The 15,134-nt window shown below is 38.8% G+C and overlaps 1 protein-coding gene across 4 annotated transcripts in view; it reads left to right on the top strand.

Moving 5' to 3' along the window:
- The window catches only part of FAM210A (family with sequence similarity 210 member A), a 36,668-nt gene extending 23,088 nt beyond the window's left edge, over positions 1-13,580 (top strand). For all 4 annotated transcript variants that reach the window (XM_030836512.3, XM_060310804.1, XM_060310805.2 and 1 more), the window contains 3 exons: positions 1,852-2,365; positions 8,571-8,682; positions 10,636-13,580. In XM_030836512.3, the coding sequence (XP_030692372.1) occupies positions 1,893-2,365; positions 8,571-8,682; positions 10,636-10,869 (819 nt within the window). In that variant the 5' untranslated portion in view covers positions 1,852-1,892 and the 3' untranslated portion in view covers positions 10,870-13,580. The remainder of the gene's footprint in view (positions 1-1,851; positions 2,366-8,570; positions 8,683-10,635) is intronic.
- The last annotated feature ends 1,554 nt before the right edge of the window (positions 13,581-15,134 follow it).

Genomic DNA, 15,134 nt, shown 5'->3' with positions numbered 1-15,134 from the left:
AAAAAATTCATAGTAAAAGTTTCTAAATGAATTTTTATATTTGACAGATTTTAGGTTATAATTCCAACTGAGCTAATTCTTAGAATAAATAACCAGTTGGTGTTTTTTCCCCTTGGCATAGGCATGGCATGGATTTATAGATAAAATAGGGGTGGTAGGCGAGCACAGTAAGATATCCTTTACTTACTGTCTGACTCACAACAAAAAAATAGTCAGTTTTGTAAAAATAATTGCAGACTTAATCATTTCTCTGAATGGCCTTAGTCATTTAGTGTTTAAATCATTCTTTATTTGAAGCACATGTCATTACCCTGTAGCTTTTCTCTTTGGTTATTAACTGGTCTGAGTCTTCTGTCACTTTTCACTGGCTTTGCTTTGATTCAGCCATCTCCAGTATCACCTTTAAAGGCTTCCTGGGAGCCTGTTTGTTTTGCAAGATTTGCAGTTTCATTTCACAGCCCATTTGCCTTGTGTTGTTGGATCATCTGTGAGAGCCTGATAGAAGCTAAGTTAATTATTAATTAGGAAGGGATGAGTCTGGGATTAATTTTATAAGGAGACAGTTTGTTAGTAGTTGTTTTAAAATGACAGCTTTGTATCCCAGGTAACAAACATTCATGTAAGATGGTGTATCTGTATTTGTTGGAGTGCTTAATTTACTGAGGTGCTAACTCAAAACTTGTGATTCTTATTAAGTACACAGTTTATAAAAAATAAGATCATCTATTCTCAATGTATTAGAATTGGAGAGGTAGCTGTTGCAAGGTGCGGGTGAAGATTAGGGGTTAGGTGGCACTGCCTGATGTTGAGGGAAGGGAACTGATTTGCTATATAATAATGCATACAATAATTCTATTTTACCAGTGGGGAAACTTTGTGTCTAGAGATGCTAAGTAATTTGCTCAAAATAATACCACTATTAACTCAATTGGGCCCATCTTATTTCAAAGTCCATGTTTTTTTAAAATTATACTAGCCTGTCTTTTTTTTTTTTTTTGTGGTATGCGGGCCTCTCACTGTTGTGGCCTCTCCTATTGCAGAGCACAGGCTCTGGACGTGCAGGCTCAGCGGCCATGGCTCACGGGCCTAGCCGCTCCACGGCATGTGGGATCTTCCCGGACCGGGGCACGAACCCGTGTCCCCTGCATTGGCAGGCGGACTCTCAACCACTGCGCCACCAGGGAAGCCCTTCTATCCTGTCTTTTAACAAAGTTGTAGCTATCTGGAAAATTCTGTTCTCACCAGTTAATAACATATGTAATTTACAATTTTATATAATTTAGTCTAAAAGCATTATAGAATAAATGGTATTGATGTCAACTGTTCATCAGACCTTAATATTTTAATAACTAACACTTATATGATGCTTGTTAGTTTACAGAAGCACTTCTTTTCATCATACATTTCATATAATTCCTGTAAAAACCTATGAAGTAATCCTTGTTTTACTAGTGGGTTTAGGCTTCAAATCTAAAAGACAGTTGCATAGAATTATGACCCCAAAACATTAGGGCCCAGCTCTTTAGCTTCCAGATCTGATTTTTCTGTTATACTATACTGCTTCTTTGTAGAATGACAGAAGCCCTACAAATATGCCTTTTGTGGCAATAAAATAGCCTGGAAATCTTACTGTCCATGATGTCTGTTGGACTGGTTTACTATATCATATTTAAATGATGTGTTTTAATGAAATTCTAAAATTTGGTATGGTAGAACTATATACCTTAACATTAATTTCTGTGGATTTGGTAACAATGTCTATCCTTTTACTTCTTAATAGTTAATGATATATGTTGAAGTAGATAGGTTTATAATGGAAATCTATGTATAATCTAATTTTTTTTAATCTAGTCTCTATAGAAGCTGAAATCCATCAAGCTCCGTTCTTCAGAATGCAATGGAACGTACCAAAGACTGTATTCCGACTGGCACATAGGACATGCATGGAACCAGATAAAGCTGGTCTTTTGGGACACTGTCAAAACATGAAGGGACCATTACTTTTGTATACCTCAGAATCCAGAGTGGTTTGGGTACAGGGCCCTCAGAAACGATGGCTGCACTTACCTGCTGCCCAGTGTGTTGCAAAGGAAAGGAAGCCATTCATTGCTCACCCACCCCAACCAGGGATCCTTCATAAACAGTGGGAGCAGGATATCTTATCCAAGAGGGTTCTGTCATCCAGTGCTACATCCCCAGGAACTCCCTCTGAAAAAAAGGAAGAACCTGATCCTTTACAAGACAGATCAATTAGTCTTTATCAACGATTTAAGAAAACATTTAGACAATATGGAAAAGTTTTGATTCCAGTGCATCTAATAACTTCTGGTGTTTGGTTTGGAACGTTTTATTATGCAGCCATAAAGTAAGTTTTTGCTTGATTGAGCGCCTTTCCCCGTTTTATCAGAATGTTAATCTTAATTGTACTAATGAAAGCCTTTAAGTAGTTTTTTAAATGCTTTAATGTCTTCAGTTGATAGAGGATGACTATTTTTTCATAGCAGTTTTCCACATTTTAATAACAGTAGCTAACATTCGCTTACTGTGTACAGCAGGTATTATGCTAAAATTTTTATAACTGTATCATCTCATTTAATTCTCACAGCAACCATATGAAGCAGGTAATGCAATTATTCCCAGTTTATTAATGAGAAAACAGATTAAGCAGGAATAAGTCAAAATAACTTAGTTTTTCCCAAAATAACGCGGAGTCTGATTTCAAGCCTTAATCACTATGCTTGTGTCCCATCAACATATAGGATAGCATAGGAATAAAATGACAGTTTCCAGAGATTTGGCAGCACCGTGAGTTAGTTCTGTACTTATATGTTTCTTACAGTGCTTATCAATGTGAAAAGATAACTTATTTTGCCATGTGTATGGTTTTGGTTGGAAATTAGTAAGATTTTGCAAAGCCTGGCTTGTATCTGTTGTAGACACAAAAATGAACAAATTGCAGACTTATGCTTTAATGTTACATCTGATGAATGTCAAGGTAAGGTCTTTTGTTCTGATCAGAAGTTGATTTGTTGTCTGCTTAAAATCTTAAGAGGGTATATCTCGTGTTAGGTATTTTTTACTACAATAAAGTAAATGTTTTTTAAAAAGTTAATTTAGTGGTCCTAGCCTCCAGGTATATAAAACGTTGAATTTCTAAATGCACCTTTCTTGTTAATTACTGTTCCTTTCTTTTAAAGTGAGTTGTATCATTCACACTGTTTTAGGAGCAGGAGTACACGTAGAAACAGATTATCAATGATTTCCAGTTTCTTTCTGCCACCAGCAGAACTGAGTGTGCCAGCGTGTGCCTGTCCCGAGTGCTGTGTGGCTTTTCTTGCTGTGGCCTGGGTGTGACCTATGAACAGTATGCTCACCATCCTGCAGGCAATGAGATGCACAGTGAAGACCACTTTGATGTTTTTGTAAACTCCTCTAATGGGTTTAGAATTATTTTATACTTTCCAAAAGTCCACTGATTGTCAGTTTTGGGTTATATTTAATGGTTTGACAGTAAGGTATTAAATATTTTAATGTAAAGCTCACTCATTGGAAAAAGCTTATCATTTATTAAATTAAAAGATGATGGAATGGAGACTATTCTTATTCTTGGGAAACATGGGATTAGAAATGTTTCTTTACAAAAGTTCTGTTGAATAAAAGGATTTTTTTTTTAACCTTGTATAATTGATGCTGTTCTGTTTCTTTTCATATCTTTCTATTTAGTTCTTGTTATTCAGTTATTTCCTTCTTCATTATGTATCATTATCTTCTTTAAGAATTCCTTTCTTTGCAGAGATTCTTATATGTGCATTTTATGGAATTATCTTTTTATTAATGACATTTTCTGGACATGTATAAAAATATTTATAGAAATCTTCAGAACTGCCTTTAGTTTTTTAACAGAGCCTAAAATCGTGTACCATTTTGAATAAAAATTTCATAGGCATTCAGTTCTTCTATTTAATGAATAGTTTTCTACATATTGAATTTTCTTTTTTGAGCCATTTAGGATTTTTCTGATTTGGTGTTGTGGATGATGATGAGTTTCTTCCATGTTTCTTTTGCCTTTGCTAGGTTGCCTTTAATAAGCATTCAGCCTCCTGGCCTCAGGGGGAGAAATCTAAGTTTTTAATAATTGAATATGAGATTCTTGTTTGGACTATTAAAAAGAGTACTTTTGTTCCTTTTACTTTTCCTTGCCTTCAGTAAAAGAGTTCTATAACCAAAAAAACAGACCTTCAAATAACCTAGTAATATTAATTAGACTTAGGACGCTTTCGGTGGTGTCTGCACTGATGCAGTTGTGGTGACGTTCTGCTGTCCCCTGTGGAGTCCACCTTTCTTGGTTTTTTCCTTCCCCCTCTTTTTTCTGTGAATGCCTGTGTGTAAATGTGGTGGGACTGTCCACTTTAAAGTCGTATACCTCATCCATCACCGCCTGACTTTGGCTCTTTGTCAGCATGGAAATTTGGTTCCCAGACCCAGCTCTACTGCCCCACCGTGACCACTGGTCCAGTTCTGTTACAGCATCACATAGCTAAGTTATATTAGGTAGGATGTGTTGCTTTCCAGAACAGTCCCTAATGTTTTGTTAAGTCCTTAATGCTTGAGAAATTGAAAGTTGATTTGTTCTAAGGGAAGTGATACTTAGAAAATATTAGTTTATGCTTGTATGGCACTGTATCTTTCACTGTGAGATGATTTTATTGTGATGTTGGAGTTGATTGTGTTAAATACAGGTTTTCAATTCAACTGACTAGAGGCTGGGTTTATTTTATTTGGTTTTAGCTGAAAAAAGTTCTCTGTTATTTGCTTGTTGCCTACTTACTATTAAAAGAAAAGGGAAAACATAGTTTGTAACTTGAGGGACAACTAGCATTACTGCCTCTCAGCACCACAGAGCAAAATGCCATTCTGTATTTAGGTAACACAGTGATGAAGATCTCAGGCTTTTGAAACATTTTATTTCAGGGAGATCTAAATTGTGCGTCTTCATAGATTTTATTTATTTATTTATTTTTTAATTAATTTATATTTTTGGCGGCATTGGGTCTTTGTCGCTGCGCACAGGCTTTCTCTAGTTGCGGCGAGCGGGGGCTACTCTTCTTGCGGTGAGCGGGCTTCTCATTGCGGGGGCTTCTCTTGTTGCGGAGCACGGGCTCTAGGCGCACGGGCTTCAGTAGTTGTGGCGTGTGAGCTCAGTAGTTGTGGCTTGTGGGCTCTAGAACGCAGACTCAGTAGTTGTGGCTCACGGGCTTAGTTTTGGTTGGTCCGCAGCATGTGGGATCTTCCCAGGCCAGGGCTCGAACCCGTGTCCCCTGCATTGGCAGGCGGATTCTTAACCACTGCACCACCAGGGAAGTCCATACATTTTATGTTAAACTAAGCTTTCTTGTTGCTTCTCTCTGGAAAAGTTGCAGAGATCTTTCATCTTCTAACAAGAAGTTCTCTGTTTGGTCAAATGAAGCTCTTTGAGGATGGTTTTGTCTCTACGTTTAGATGCCTTGTATTTGGGCCTCAAATTTCTAAAGTTACAGATCCATTTTGAGGCACAGTCCTGACTGGTTTTCACTGCACTTCATCCAGACTGTGGATATACTTTTGCATCATTTGGAACATCCATAAAGCTGGTGGTTTGTGAAGCACAGGTTTCTGTCAGGCTGAGGGAACTTTTGTGACAAGAGTGGATATTACTATTTGGATCAGACCCTCATTAATGCTTCATGTTTAGTAATTCCAAAGGAAATGAAAGTTATTTTTTAAAAGTTAAGTCATCAAATCAATAGTTTAGAAAAAAGTGGGACCAGGTGGTTGCTTCTTTATTTTACACAGGATACTTGTGCAAGATATCTTGGTCATTATTATTTGTTTTTATGATAGTTCTTTTTTTTTTTTTTTTTTGCGGTACATGGGCCTCTCACTGTTGTGGCCTCTCCCGTTGCGGAGCACAGGCTCCGGATGCGCAGGCTTAGCAGCCATGGCTCATGGGCCCAGCCGCTCTGCGGCATGTGGGATCTTCCTGGACTGGGGCACGAACCCGTGTCCCCTGCATCGGCAGGCGGACTCTCAACCACTGCGCCACCAAGGAAGCCCTATGATCGTTTTTTTTTTAGATTTATTATTCATTTATTTATTTATTTTTGGCTGTGTTGGGTCTTAGTTGCAGCACATGGGATCTTTGTTGAGGCATGTGGAATCTTTCATTGCGGTGCGAGTGCTCTTCGTTGTGGTGTGCGGGCTTCTCTCTAGTTGTGGCCTGCGGGTTTTCTCTTTAGGTGTGGCGTGTGGGTTCCAGGGCACGTGGGCTCTGTAGTTTGTGGCACACGGGTTCCAGAACGTGTGGGCTCTGTAGTTTGTGACACGTGGGCTACACGTTGAGGCGCACAAACTGAGTAGTTGTGGCACATGGGCTTAGTTGCCCCGTGGCATGTGGGATCCTAGTTCCCTGACCAGGGATCGAACCCGCATCCCCTGCATTGTAAGGCAGATTCTTTACCACTGGACCACCAGGGAAGTCCCAGTTGTTTTTTTGTGTTTTTAAATCACTCGGTTTGGTCTTATATTTAGCCACATGTTGTCTTTTTTCCCCCCTGCATGATTGCCGTTAAATATGTAGATTTTACATACAGGGCTTAGTCTGAACTAAGAAATGATTAATGAAATAATTTGGTAATTGTATGGGTACCAGAAGAGATGATTAGCATGTTATGGTAGGATGTTATTGTACCTAGTGACTTGATTAGATCCACAGAATCGCTAAATCTTTGTAGTACTAAGTCTTGCTTCAGTGGGGTTCTGTTGTTTAAGAGATTTGAAAAGGAAATGAGGGTGGAGATAAAAGAAACTGGATTGGACTTGTAGTTGATTTTTAAATCTAACTCTTTAAAGTTTCCTTCAGTTATCTGGTTTCCTCTTGTATAGATGGCCAGTAATTCCTGGTGATGATCATCCGTATCTATTGAGATTAGTCTCTGATCTCCTAGTATTATAGTGAAATCAGAGAGGGACAGCTTTTCCCCAGTTAAGCAAATTATTTTTTACTATTAAAAATAAACTAGGAGATTACTACTACTGTAATAATAATGGATCCAGGCTGTTCCCTTTCTTAATTACAAAGAGAAAGAGTACTTGTACAGAGGAGCAACCTGTGGACCCGACCTTAACCACAAGTCAAACTCACACAAGTCAAACACCAGGTCAAACTCACAGGACAGACTGAGTGTGTGGCTCCTGTTGTGATGCTCTGAGATGGACATAGAATCAATTCTGCAGCTTTCCTGTCTGAAAACATTTACCTCAAATTTAATCATGAAACAATCAGACAAATCCAAATGAAAGGCTGTTCTACCACAAAGCTGGCCTGGGAGTTTCAAAAATCTCAGCATCAAAAAAGAGGTCCTGCCTTCCTCCTCAACAGAAAGTGCTGAGCAGCGCTTCTGGAGAAGAACTGGAAGACATGACAAGATAGTGACAAGGGACTCACCGGACAATTCAGGGAATTTTTTTTTTTTTTTTTGCGGTACGCGGGCCTCTCCCGTTGTGGAGCACAGGCTCCGGACACGCAGGCTCAGCGGCCATGGCTCACGGGCCCAGCCGCTCCACGGCACGTGGGATCCTCCCGGACCGGGGCACGAACCCATGTCCCCTACATCCGCAGGCGGACTCTCATCCACTGCGCCACCAGGGAAGCCCCAATTCAGGGAATTTTAACATTAAATAACGTACTTTTGTATTAACTATATACTGTCCTACATGTTAAGTTTCCTGGCTGTGATGATTATATTATGTTTATGAAGGAGAAGCACAGAACAAGAACCTTGTGATTTGAGGTGAAGGCTCACAATGTCTGCAAAACTACAGGCAGTGAGGGAGAGAGTGGGAGAGCACGAGTGTTCCGGCGTGGCAAACTTGACACTCAGGGAAACTAAAAAGAAATTAGGGTTTACCAGTTGGATTAGAGACTTTTTCTGCCTTCTTTCCCTCCCTCCAAAAATTTGTTGCAATTCATGGTAATTGCTTCTTTACCTGCCTTTTAAGTCTGATAATAGAATAGAAGCATCTTTTTAGAATAATTGAAGTTTTCATGAAACCCATAGAATCATTTATTTTTTGCATAATACAATAAGTGGTGTTATAATATCACTTGTTTTTATGATAATAGTATAGTTTGACATGTAATTTTAGAGGTAAAAAATCTTAGGTCTTAAACTTTGAGTTGGATCATTCTAAGGAACTAAAGATTATAAGATCAGGAGAATGATTAGAATCATTTCTGATCATTTCTCTTAGGTTACTTAATGCTATTAATTTTTCTCTGATAAATGATTCTATTTTTCTCAGTGTGCTAATTAGGGATGTCCATGAACAGAAGCTGTGAACAGTGAGACACAGCAGGACGCTGGTGTTCATGCACATGTTGTTCCTTTAGAGTGAAATTAGAGTGCTTGGTGGTGCAGGATTGACTTTTAAACAGAATTTGGTTTTGATGTTTTCAGATAATCTTTTGAAAATATTTATCCCTAAAAGTTTATCTATATGTATATATAAATTACTTTCTGTTTCTTTCTTAGAGGAGTGAATGTCGTTCCTTTTCTAGAACTTATTGGGTTACCTGACAGCGTAGTAAACATTCTGAAAAATTCCCAGAGTGGAAATGCACTGACAGCATATGCCCTGTTTAAGGTAGGTACTGCTGTGGGTAGATGGCTCCTCACACTGAACCTCTGTAACACTCCGTGCTTGCTCCCAGGGTTACGTTTGTAACTTAAAATACCGTGTTTCATCTCTTACATGTCTAATGATTAAAAGTAAACTAAAATTTTTAAGGGTAAATAAAATGGTGGTTTAGGAAGAATTGCCTTAAGAATAGGTAGGTTTTTCATAACCTGCTGTGATGAGACAAAGTGAGACTTCTGAATTTCTAATGAACAGGTTGTCTCTGTGACATTTCTCCTATTGATAGTACATTAATTTTCCTTATTCAGAGATCCACATGCCACCTGACATGTTAGTGAAATTTAGCATTTATTTTACTGTTTATAATAGTTTATCTTTCTAAACAGTAAAATAGTAAAGTTTAATCAAATTGTTTTATGTGATAAACCTTAGACTTAGTTGTTGATGTAATGTATGTTTCATTTTGGAGTTCATTGTCTTTACAGTTGTTGTCTGGATTCAGAGAATGACATCTTTGTAAATAGATAGTTTTTACAGTTATGGGTCTTTATTTTGGAAGAGAAGACTCATATTGTAAATTGTGGAATTTAGCTATATTAATCTAATTTTTCTCAACTGACAAAAAATTAGGTTCTATGTAGCTTTATCCTAAGAAAACCGGTAGAAGAGATTGGGAAACTAGATGTTATTTTACTACTGTTATGAAAATACTTAGAATTATGGGTTTATAGTAGTATTCAAAAATAATGTTGTTTTGTTCTGTCATCCTCATTAAAATCCTCTGAAATATTGGGAGATTTCTTATATGATAATTTTGACTAGAGGGCTAAAGCTTAATTGCTGAGTTTTTCAACATTAAAACTTATTAAATTAATAAATTATCAAGTTTTTAGTTACAGTGTATATAATTTAACCTTAATCCAACTGTCATGATGGTTGAAACCATTTCCCTAATTATAACTGTTCCTTATCCCATGCTCTCATTTCACAGTCTGTGTGTTAAGTCTTTTTTTAATGTCTGTTGTCTTTGATCATGAGCTCCTAGGAATTTAGAGTTATGTCTTCTTTCTTTGTATTTCCACTGTGCCTGTGCTGTGCTCTGGAGGCACATCAGTGCTCAGTGCCTGTTGGCCTGCTTGGAATTGAAACACACGGTTGGCACGCAGGTGGGCTGGCGTCAGCAGGGGCTCTGCTCATGTTCCTGTGCAAGGAAAGAGGTGTGGAGGGTCCACCTGGGTGTTTGGTTTCTGTAACCTGGTTTCTCAGGTAGAGCAGCAGACACTGAGGTTTCTTGCCTCAGAATGTGATGCAGCCTGTGCTCTTACAGTTCTCCCTTTGTACCAGTTCATCTACTAGTTAGTTTGGGACCTTAAACCTCTGGTCAGTTGACATGTGTACATGTCTCCTATATGTGTGCCATTTTACCACTTTTTGGCCTCATGGAAGTTCCTGGTTGGGATGCCAAGCCCAGCATGGACTGTAATGAGAAAGTAGCATAAAGCCTGGAAAAGCCAAAGAAAAGAGATTTGGAAGTGAAACTAAACTAAACTCAGTGAAGAATAAACATTTGGCCCGTGCTTGCCCCTCAGTTTGGTTCCTGTTTAGATGAATAGTGTGTGCAGGTCGGCAGGGTTTCTGGGGAGTGGAAACGCATGTGCCTTTGTTATAGGGAGGGTCCTGAGCCCTCCCTCTGGTTCTCAGTGAGTCTGCCCCCCAGGTTCACTAGCACATGGATACAGAACTTTGGTGCTGCCCCTGTGAATGTTCTCTAATCCTGGGTCAGTGTCTAGGTGACAAATACGGAATGGTAGGAGGGAAAACCATATAGGATGTAACAGCCTTATGAAGCAATAAAGTAATTGATAGTTTGGTTATTAACAAGAATTTTAACGTCACACTGTTTTTGCTTTAGACAACAGTTGTAATCAGTACTGATCTGTCCATTTCATTTTCCCACAGATTGCAACGCCCGCGCGGTACACTGTGACCCTGGGGGGGACCTCCTTCACTGTGAAGTATCTGCGCAGCCGTGGCTATATGTCGACACCACCCCCTGTGAAGGAGTATCTGCAGGACAGGATGGAGGAGACAAAGGAGCTCCTCACAGAGAAAATGGAGGAGACAAAGGACAGACTTACTGAAAAACTGCAAGAAACCAAAGGAAAGGTTTCTTTTAAGAAAAAAGTGGAATAGGGTGCCTTATATACCAGGTTATAGACAGTTCCTGCACTTTAACCCTTGGGGACTGGACAAAGGTACATGCTCTTGATTATATTTTTGGTTAGCAGCCTAAATATAGCAGTTCTCTGAGGGTTAAAGAACTAAGATAACTTTTTAAAGTTGAACATCACTAGAAAAATCAGTGTTTTTTGAAAAGAAAAAATGAACCCAGTATAAGAATTTCATGTCAGTAGCAGCGTTAAGCAGTGGTCCATGTCTTCAGTCATCCTTGCTTTGTGTTTAGATAGCTGCTGACTCCTTGAATAGCTGGTGCGGCCCTACACAGATTTAACACTAGGTCTTCATCTTTTTTGTTATTTGAGGTTTTAACGATATTCACTTCTCAATGTGGAGACAAACTGTTATCATCAGAACTGCCTGTGAATAAGAGGATATTTAGTCTTTCTCTAAAGATAGTATATAACGGTTACATACCAGTTAAAATGTAGACTTCATATAAAGAAAGCTGAATGAAAATTGGGTCATATATATGTAAATAAGATGTATTGGTTATATGTAAATGAAAAATTGACCCTTTAAAAATGATTTTTACCTGAAGCTTGCCATAATCAAATTTTTTAAGCAAATCTGTGCGGTCATAGCACTTTCTCACCTAGAATGTAAAACTGTTATTCCTGCATCATGTCTTCTCCAACTGATCTCTCAGAGGAAAAGGGAAAATCATCACACCTTAAGTTTATGGTGGAGATCAGATACGCTTAGCAGTGCCTGCAGCTGTGGTTCTCGGCAGTGCAGGTTTGGGAGGATGGGACCTGCCTGTCCCTGCCACCTGGTCTCCACCAGCCAGAGTCGGTCTTGATTCCATTATGCAGTAAAATTATAAGATTGTAGGCTGCTGTTTTCCTCTTGCATTGAAACATACTTGAGCATTTTACTTGAATTTTTTAAATAGCAAACTGTCATTAAAACCTGCTTGGAATGAAATTCAGTTGTTTTCAGATGTGAAAGTTGCCACAATTTGTGTGGGTGTGTTTGAGGATGTGTTTGTATGTTTCCTTTTGCTCTAACTGCCTTTACTTCAGTTCTAACCTTTGAGTTGAAAGAGGGAACGGCCTCTTTCTAGATTGTCTTTGTTGTGAGTGATCTGATAAGGCCGCAGGCATCACTGCTGTGAGGCAGGGTTTCCGTATTAAATACTGAGTTTGGCCAAATTTAGAGAATACTTTAAAGGGAAAAAAATGTTTGCATTTGATATGTCTCATCATTATATTGGCTGTGCTGTGCTTGGACTCTTCTTTGTGGGGGTGGGTAGAGTGGTGAGGGGGCAGGGCTCACTCTGCCACATGCAGGCCCGATCAGGCAGGATGGTTTGTCTCCTGATACAGATCAAACGTGTGATTTCAAATTGACAGCACATTTTCAAATTCAAAAACAGTGAACATGTTTTAGCTTGTTTATTAAATAATTCACATTTTTGCATATATTAAATGCTAAGATGGATATTAACAAATTTCTTGTTTGTTTATTTTTAACCACTGAGACTGCTCGGTTTAAAATCATGTGTTATGTGAAACTTTCTTTTTACTTTTCACATTGCATAGGGCGTGTTTTCCAATGAGGATAAATTGTGGGTCTTAGAAGCACTAATAACCCTGAGTTTCCACCTTTGGTTCAGCCTGTTTGAGATTTGTTGCCGTCCAGTTTCATAATTGTGTTGTGTTTGTCCAGTTACAGAAAGTGAGATAATAGGGAGTGCTTTGAAATTCTCTAGTAAAACATTCTCTGAAGGTGTAAGAAGTTCTTTTGTCATTATTTGGTATCAGGAATATCTGATCTTGTCAAATGCTGCTGCTCTCATCTTGCTAACCTAGTCCTTAAGGGAAGCTACAAAGAGCCGAAAGGGGGACCCCTGGAATATGCGTGTAGAGTATTCATAGCAGGCCAGCAGCACATAGTGGGCATTGAGTTAAATTATCCGTGTGTGTGTGTGTGGTAAATATCATAACCATTTCATTTACAATAAGCCTTATACTTGCTGTGTCTGGTGTGCACATCTGTATTTAAGTAGGATTTTTGACAGGGTAAAGACGGAGCCATGGCTGAGATTTAATTTAACACCTATAAAATAGATAAAAAGTGTTTGCTCAGCAAATTAACAATTGAAATGAAAAATAGATTAGGTAAAAAAAGACTTAGTTTATTCAAGAAAAATAGCAAAACCAACCTTTTAAAGTACCACAAAAATGTCTCTTACTGAACCAACATTTTGCATACAGTAGGGTGCTATTTGCAGATTCCAACAAAGGAGAAAGAGTTCATGTATTAAGGTCACCTTCCTGCCACTAGTAAAAATAATAAAACTATGCCTTCAAATATAATCTTCAGCTTATTTGTTATAGAATCTGCCTTCCATTTATTTACAGATGGAAGACGTTACTGTAGTCCTTTATGCTCTAGGAAGCAGTGGAGCTATTGGCTGTCTTATTTCAGTGACCTCAGAAGGTAATTCCAGGAATTTTATAAACATCTTAACAGTTTGGGCAGAAGAGGTGTTTGAAGAAAAGAAGCAAGTTGTACGTTAGACATATCTAGCTCTTTCTTGTGTTCTTTCCACTTGGTTCATCTTCAGGATTTCTTATCCAAATTCAGATGTTCTGAACAAAGCCACTGTAGAAGATTGTAGAGTATGGTGATGGTAATGAAATGGACAGAAAATGTTTTAGCAAATGAGTCAGAAAGAGTACGTGCATCTTTCCTGATACCTTTGAGATGATACCATTTTTATAAAATGCATTGGTGAGATATACATTTCTGAATTATTAAAGGATTCTGTCTGAAAAATACTTGCTTTCATGGTAATATAGACATATTTCTTCTGTTGGCTACATCTTACTTTTTAAAATGGGGACCTTCATTTATTTCAGATTTTCAAAATTGAATCTCCATAGGGAAGATATGGAGTTAGTTTAGAAGAAAGTAAAATACATTTAGATTAAGTGTTACCAACATTGGTTTGAAGTGGTTTTTGGTATTAGATGCTTACTCAGTGGGCTTTTCCCAAGCCATGGTCTACGGTGCGTCCAGTCACATTGGCCTAGAGGCCGGAGTTGCACAGGAGTGTTCATAAAAAGTATGGGCCTCTCTACTGCCTTGGAATTTAAGCACCTGAACCAGAAATCTGCAGAACCAGAGGTGGGTGCTTTTAATTATTCACTCCGCAAATAGGAGCTTTGTTTGGTCTCTCCTGGTCCATCTGTATATTACGGAGTACCCAAAAGATTCTGCCTCCTTGACCCAAAGGAACAATAGAGGCAAGAATTCTCCTTCTCTTAGAGACTTGGCCAGAATTTGTCTTCAGCCGTGAATTTTGGCCTGGCTTTCTGATTTTTGAAAGATATTTGTCCTGCATTTTGAGCTTGTAACTTACATTTGAGAAATGCTAAGTTTGTGCCGATTGGGTATAGTTTTCCCTCTGAGATTTTTTTCCTTTGTGACTTCCATGTCAAGCTGGTTCATTTTAACTCATTAAAACAAGTTTTTGGTTGTCTTGCTTCTTCGGGGTTAGGCTTTGAAAATCAAGCTGTATTCTTCCCCGTAAATCGCTGGCAGCCACCAACAGTAATGATGACAGATCATAATTATCTTGTGGCAGTTATCTGGCTATTTTGATAAGAATGATTCTCTCAGCAGAGAGAATGTGGCTTGACTTCAGAAGCCTTCAAGGCAGAGTATGACATTATTCCACTGACTTGGATAGTGCTCGTGGGAAGTGCACAGGCAGCCCCAAAGTCCTCCTCAGCACTTGTGTTTTCTCTCTACAAGTAAGAGGGCTCATGGAGCCTGAGACGAACAGAAAGCACTTTCACGTTGTGTTTTCTCTGGGACAGCATGGTCCATAAGAGCAGAAGTTGTAGGACAGGTCAGAGATGTTCCACGTGTAGCCACAATATATTCTCATTCTTCCTGGCTGTGAGGTATGCATAGAACCTTTCTTCCTTCTTTCCTCACCTCTCCCTCCCTCCCTATGTCCAGCTTTTTCTGCTTTGAATTTTGACCATTTTAAATGGTAGAAAACTCTCTTTGAAGTGAAAAAGAAAAAGGCAAGTTTGCATGCAAGCGTGCCTGGTTGTCCTGCGGTAGCCGGTATGTGGTTCTCCCTCCCTCTGGTGGGCAGGCGCTATGGCCCACTCCTTAGTAAGAGCGGGACAGAAAGCTTGCAGGTGTTTCCTGACTTTCTAATCAGGTACCTGCTGAAAGTCAGCCTTTTACTCCATTTG

The sequence above is a fragment of the Globicephala melas genome, chromosome 13 (assembly GCF_963455315.2).
Source record: "Globicephala melas chromosome 13, mGloMel1.2, whole genome shotgun sequence".
In the NCBI taxonomy this organism is placed as follows: Eukaryota; Metazoa; Chordata; class Mammalia; order Artiodactyla; family Delphinidae; genus Globicephala; species Globicephala melas.
This window is presented reverse-complemented; position numbering and strand designations above follow the sequence as displayed.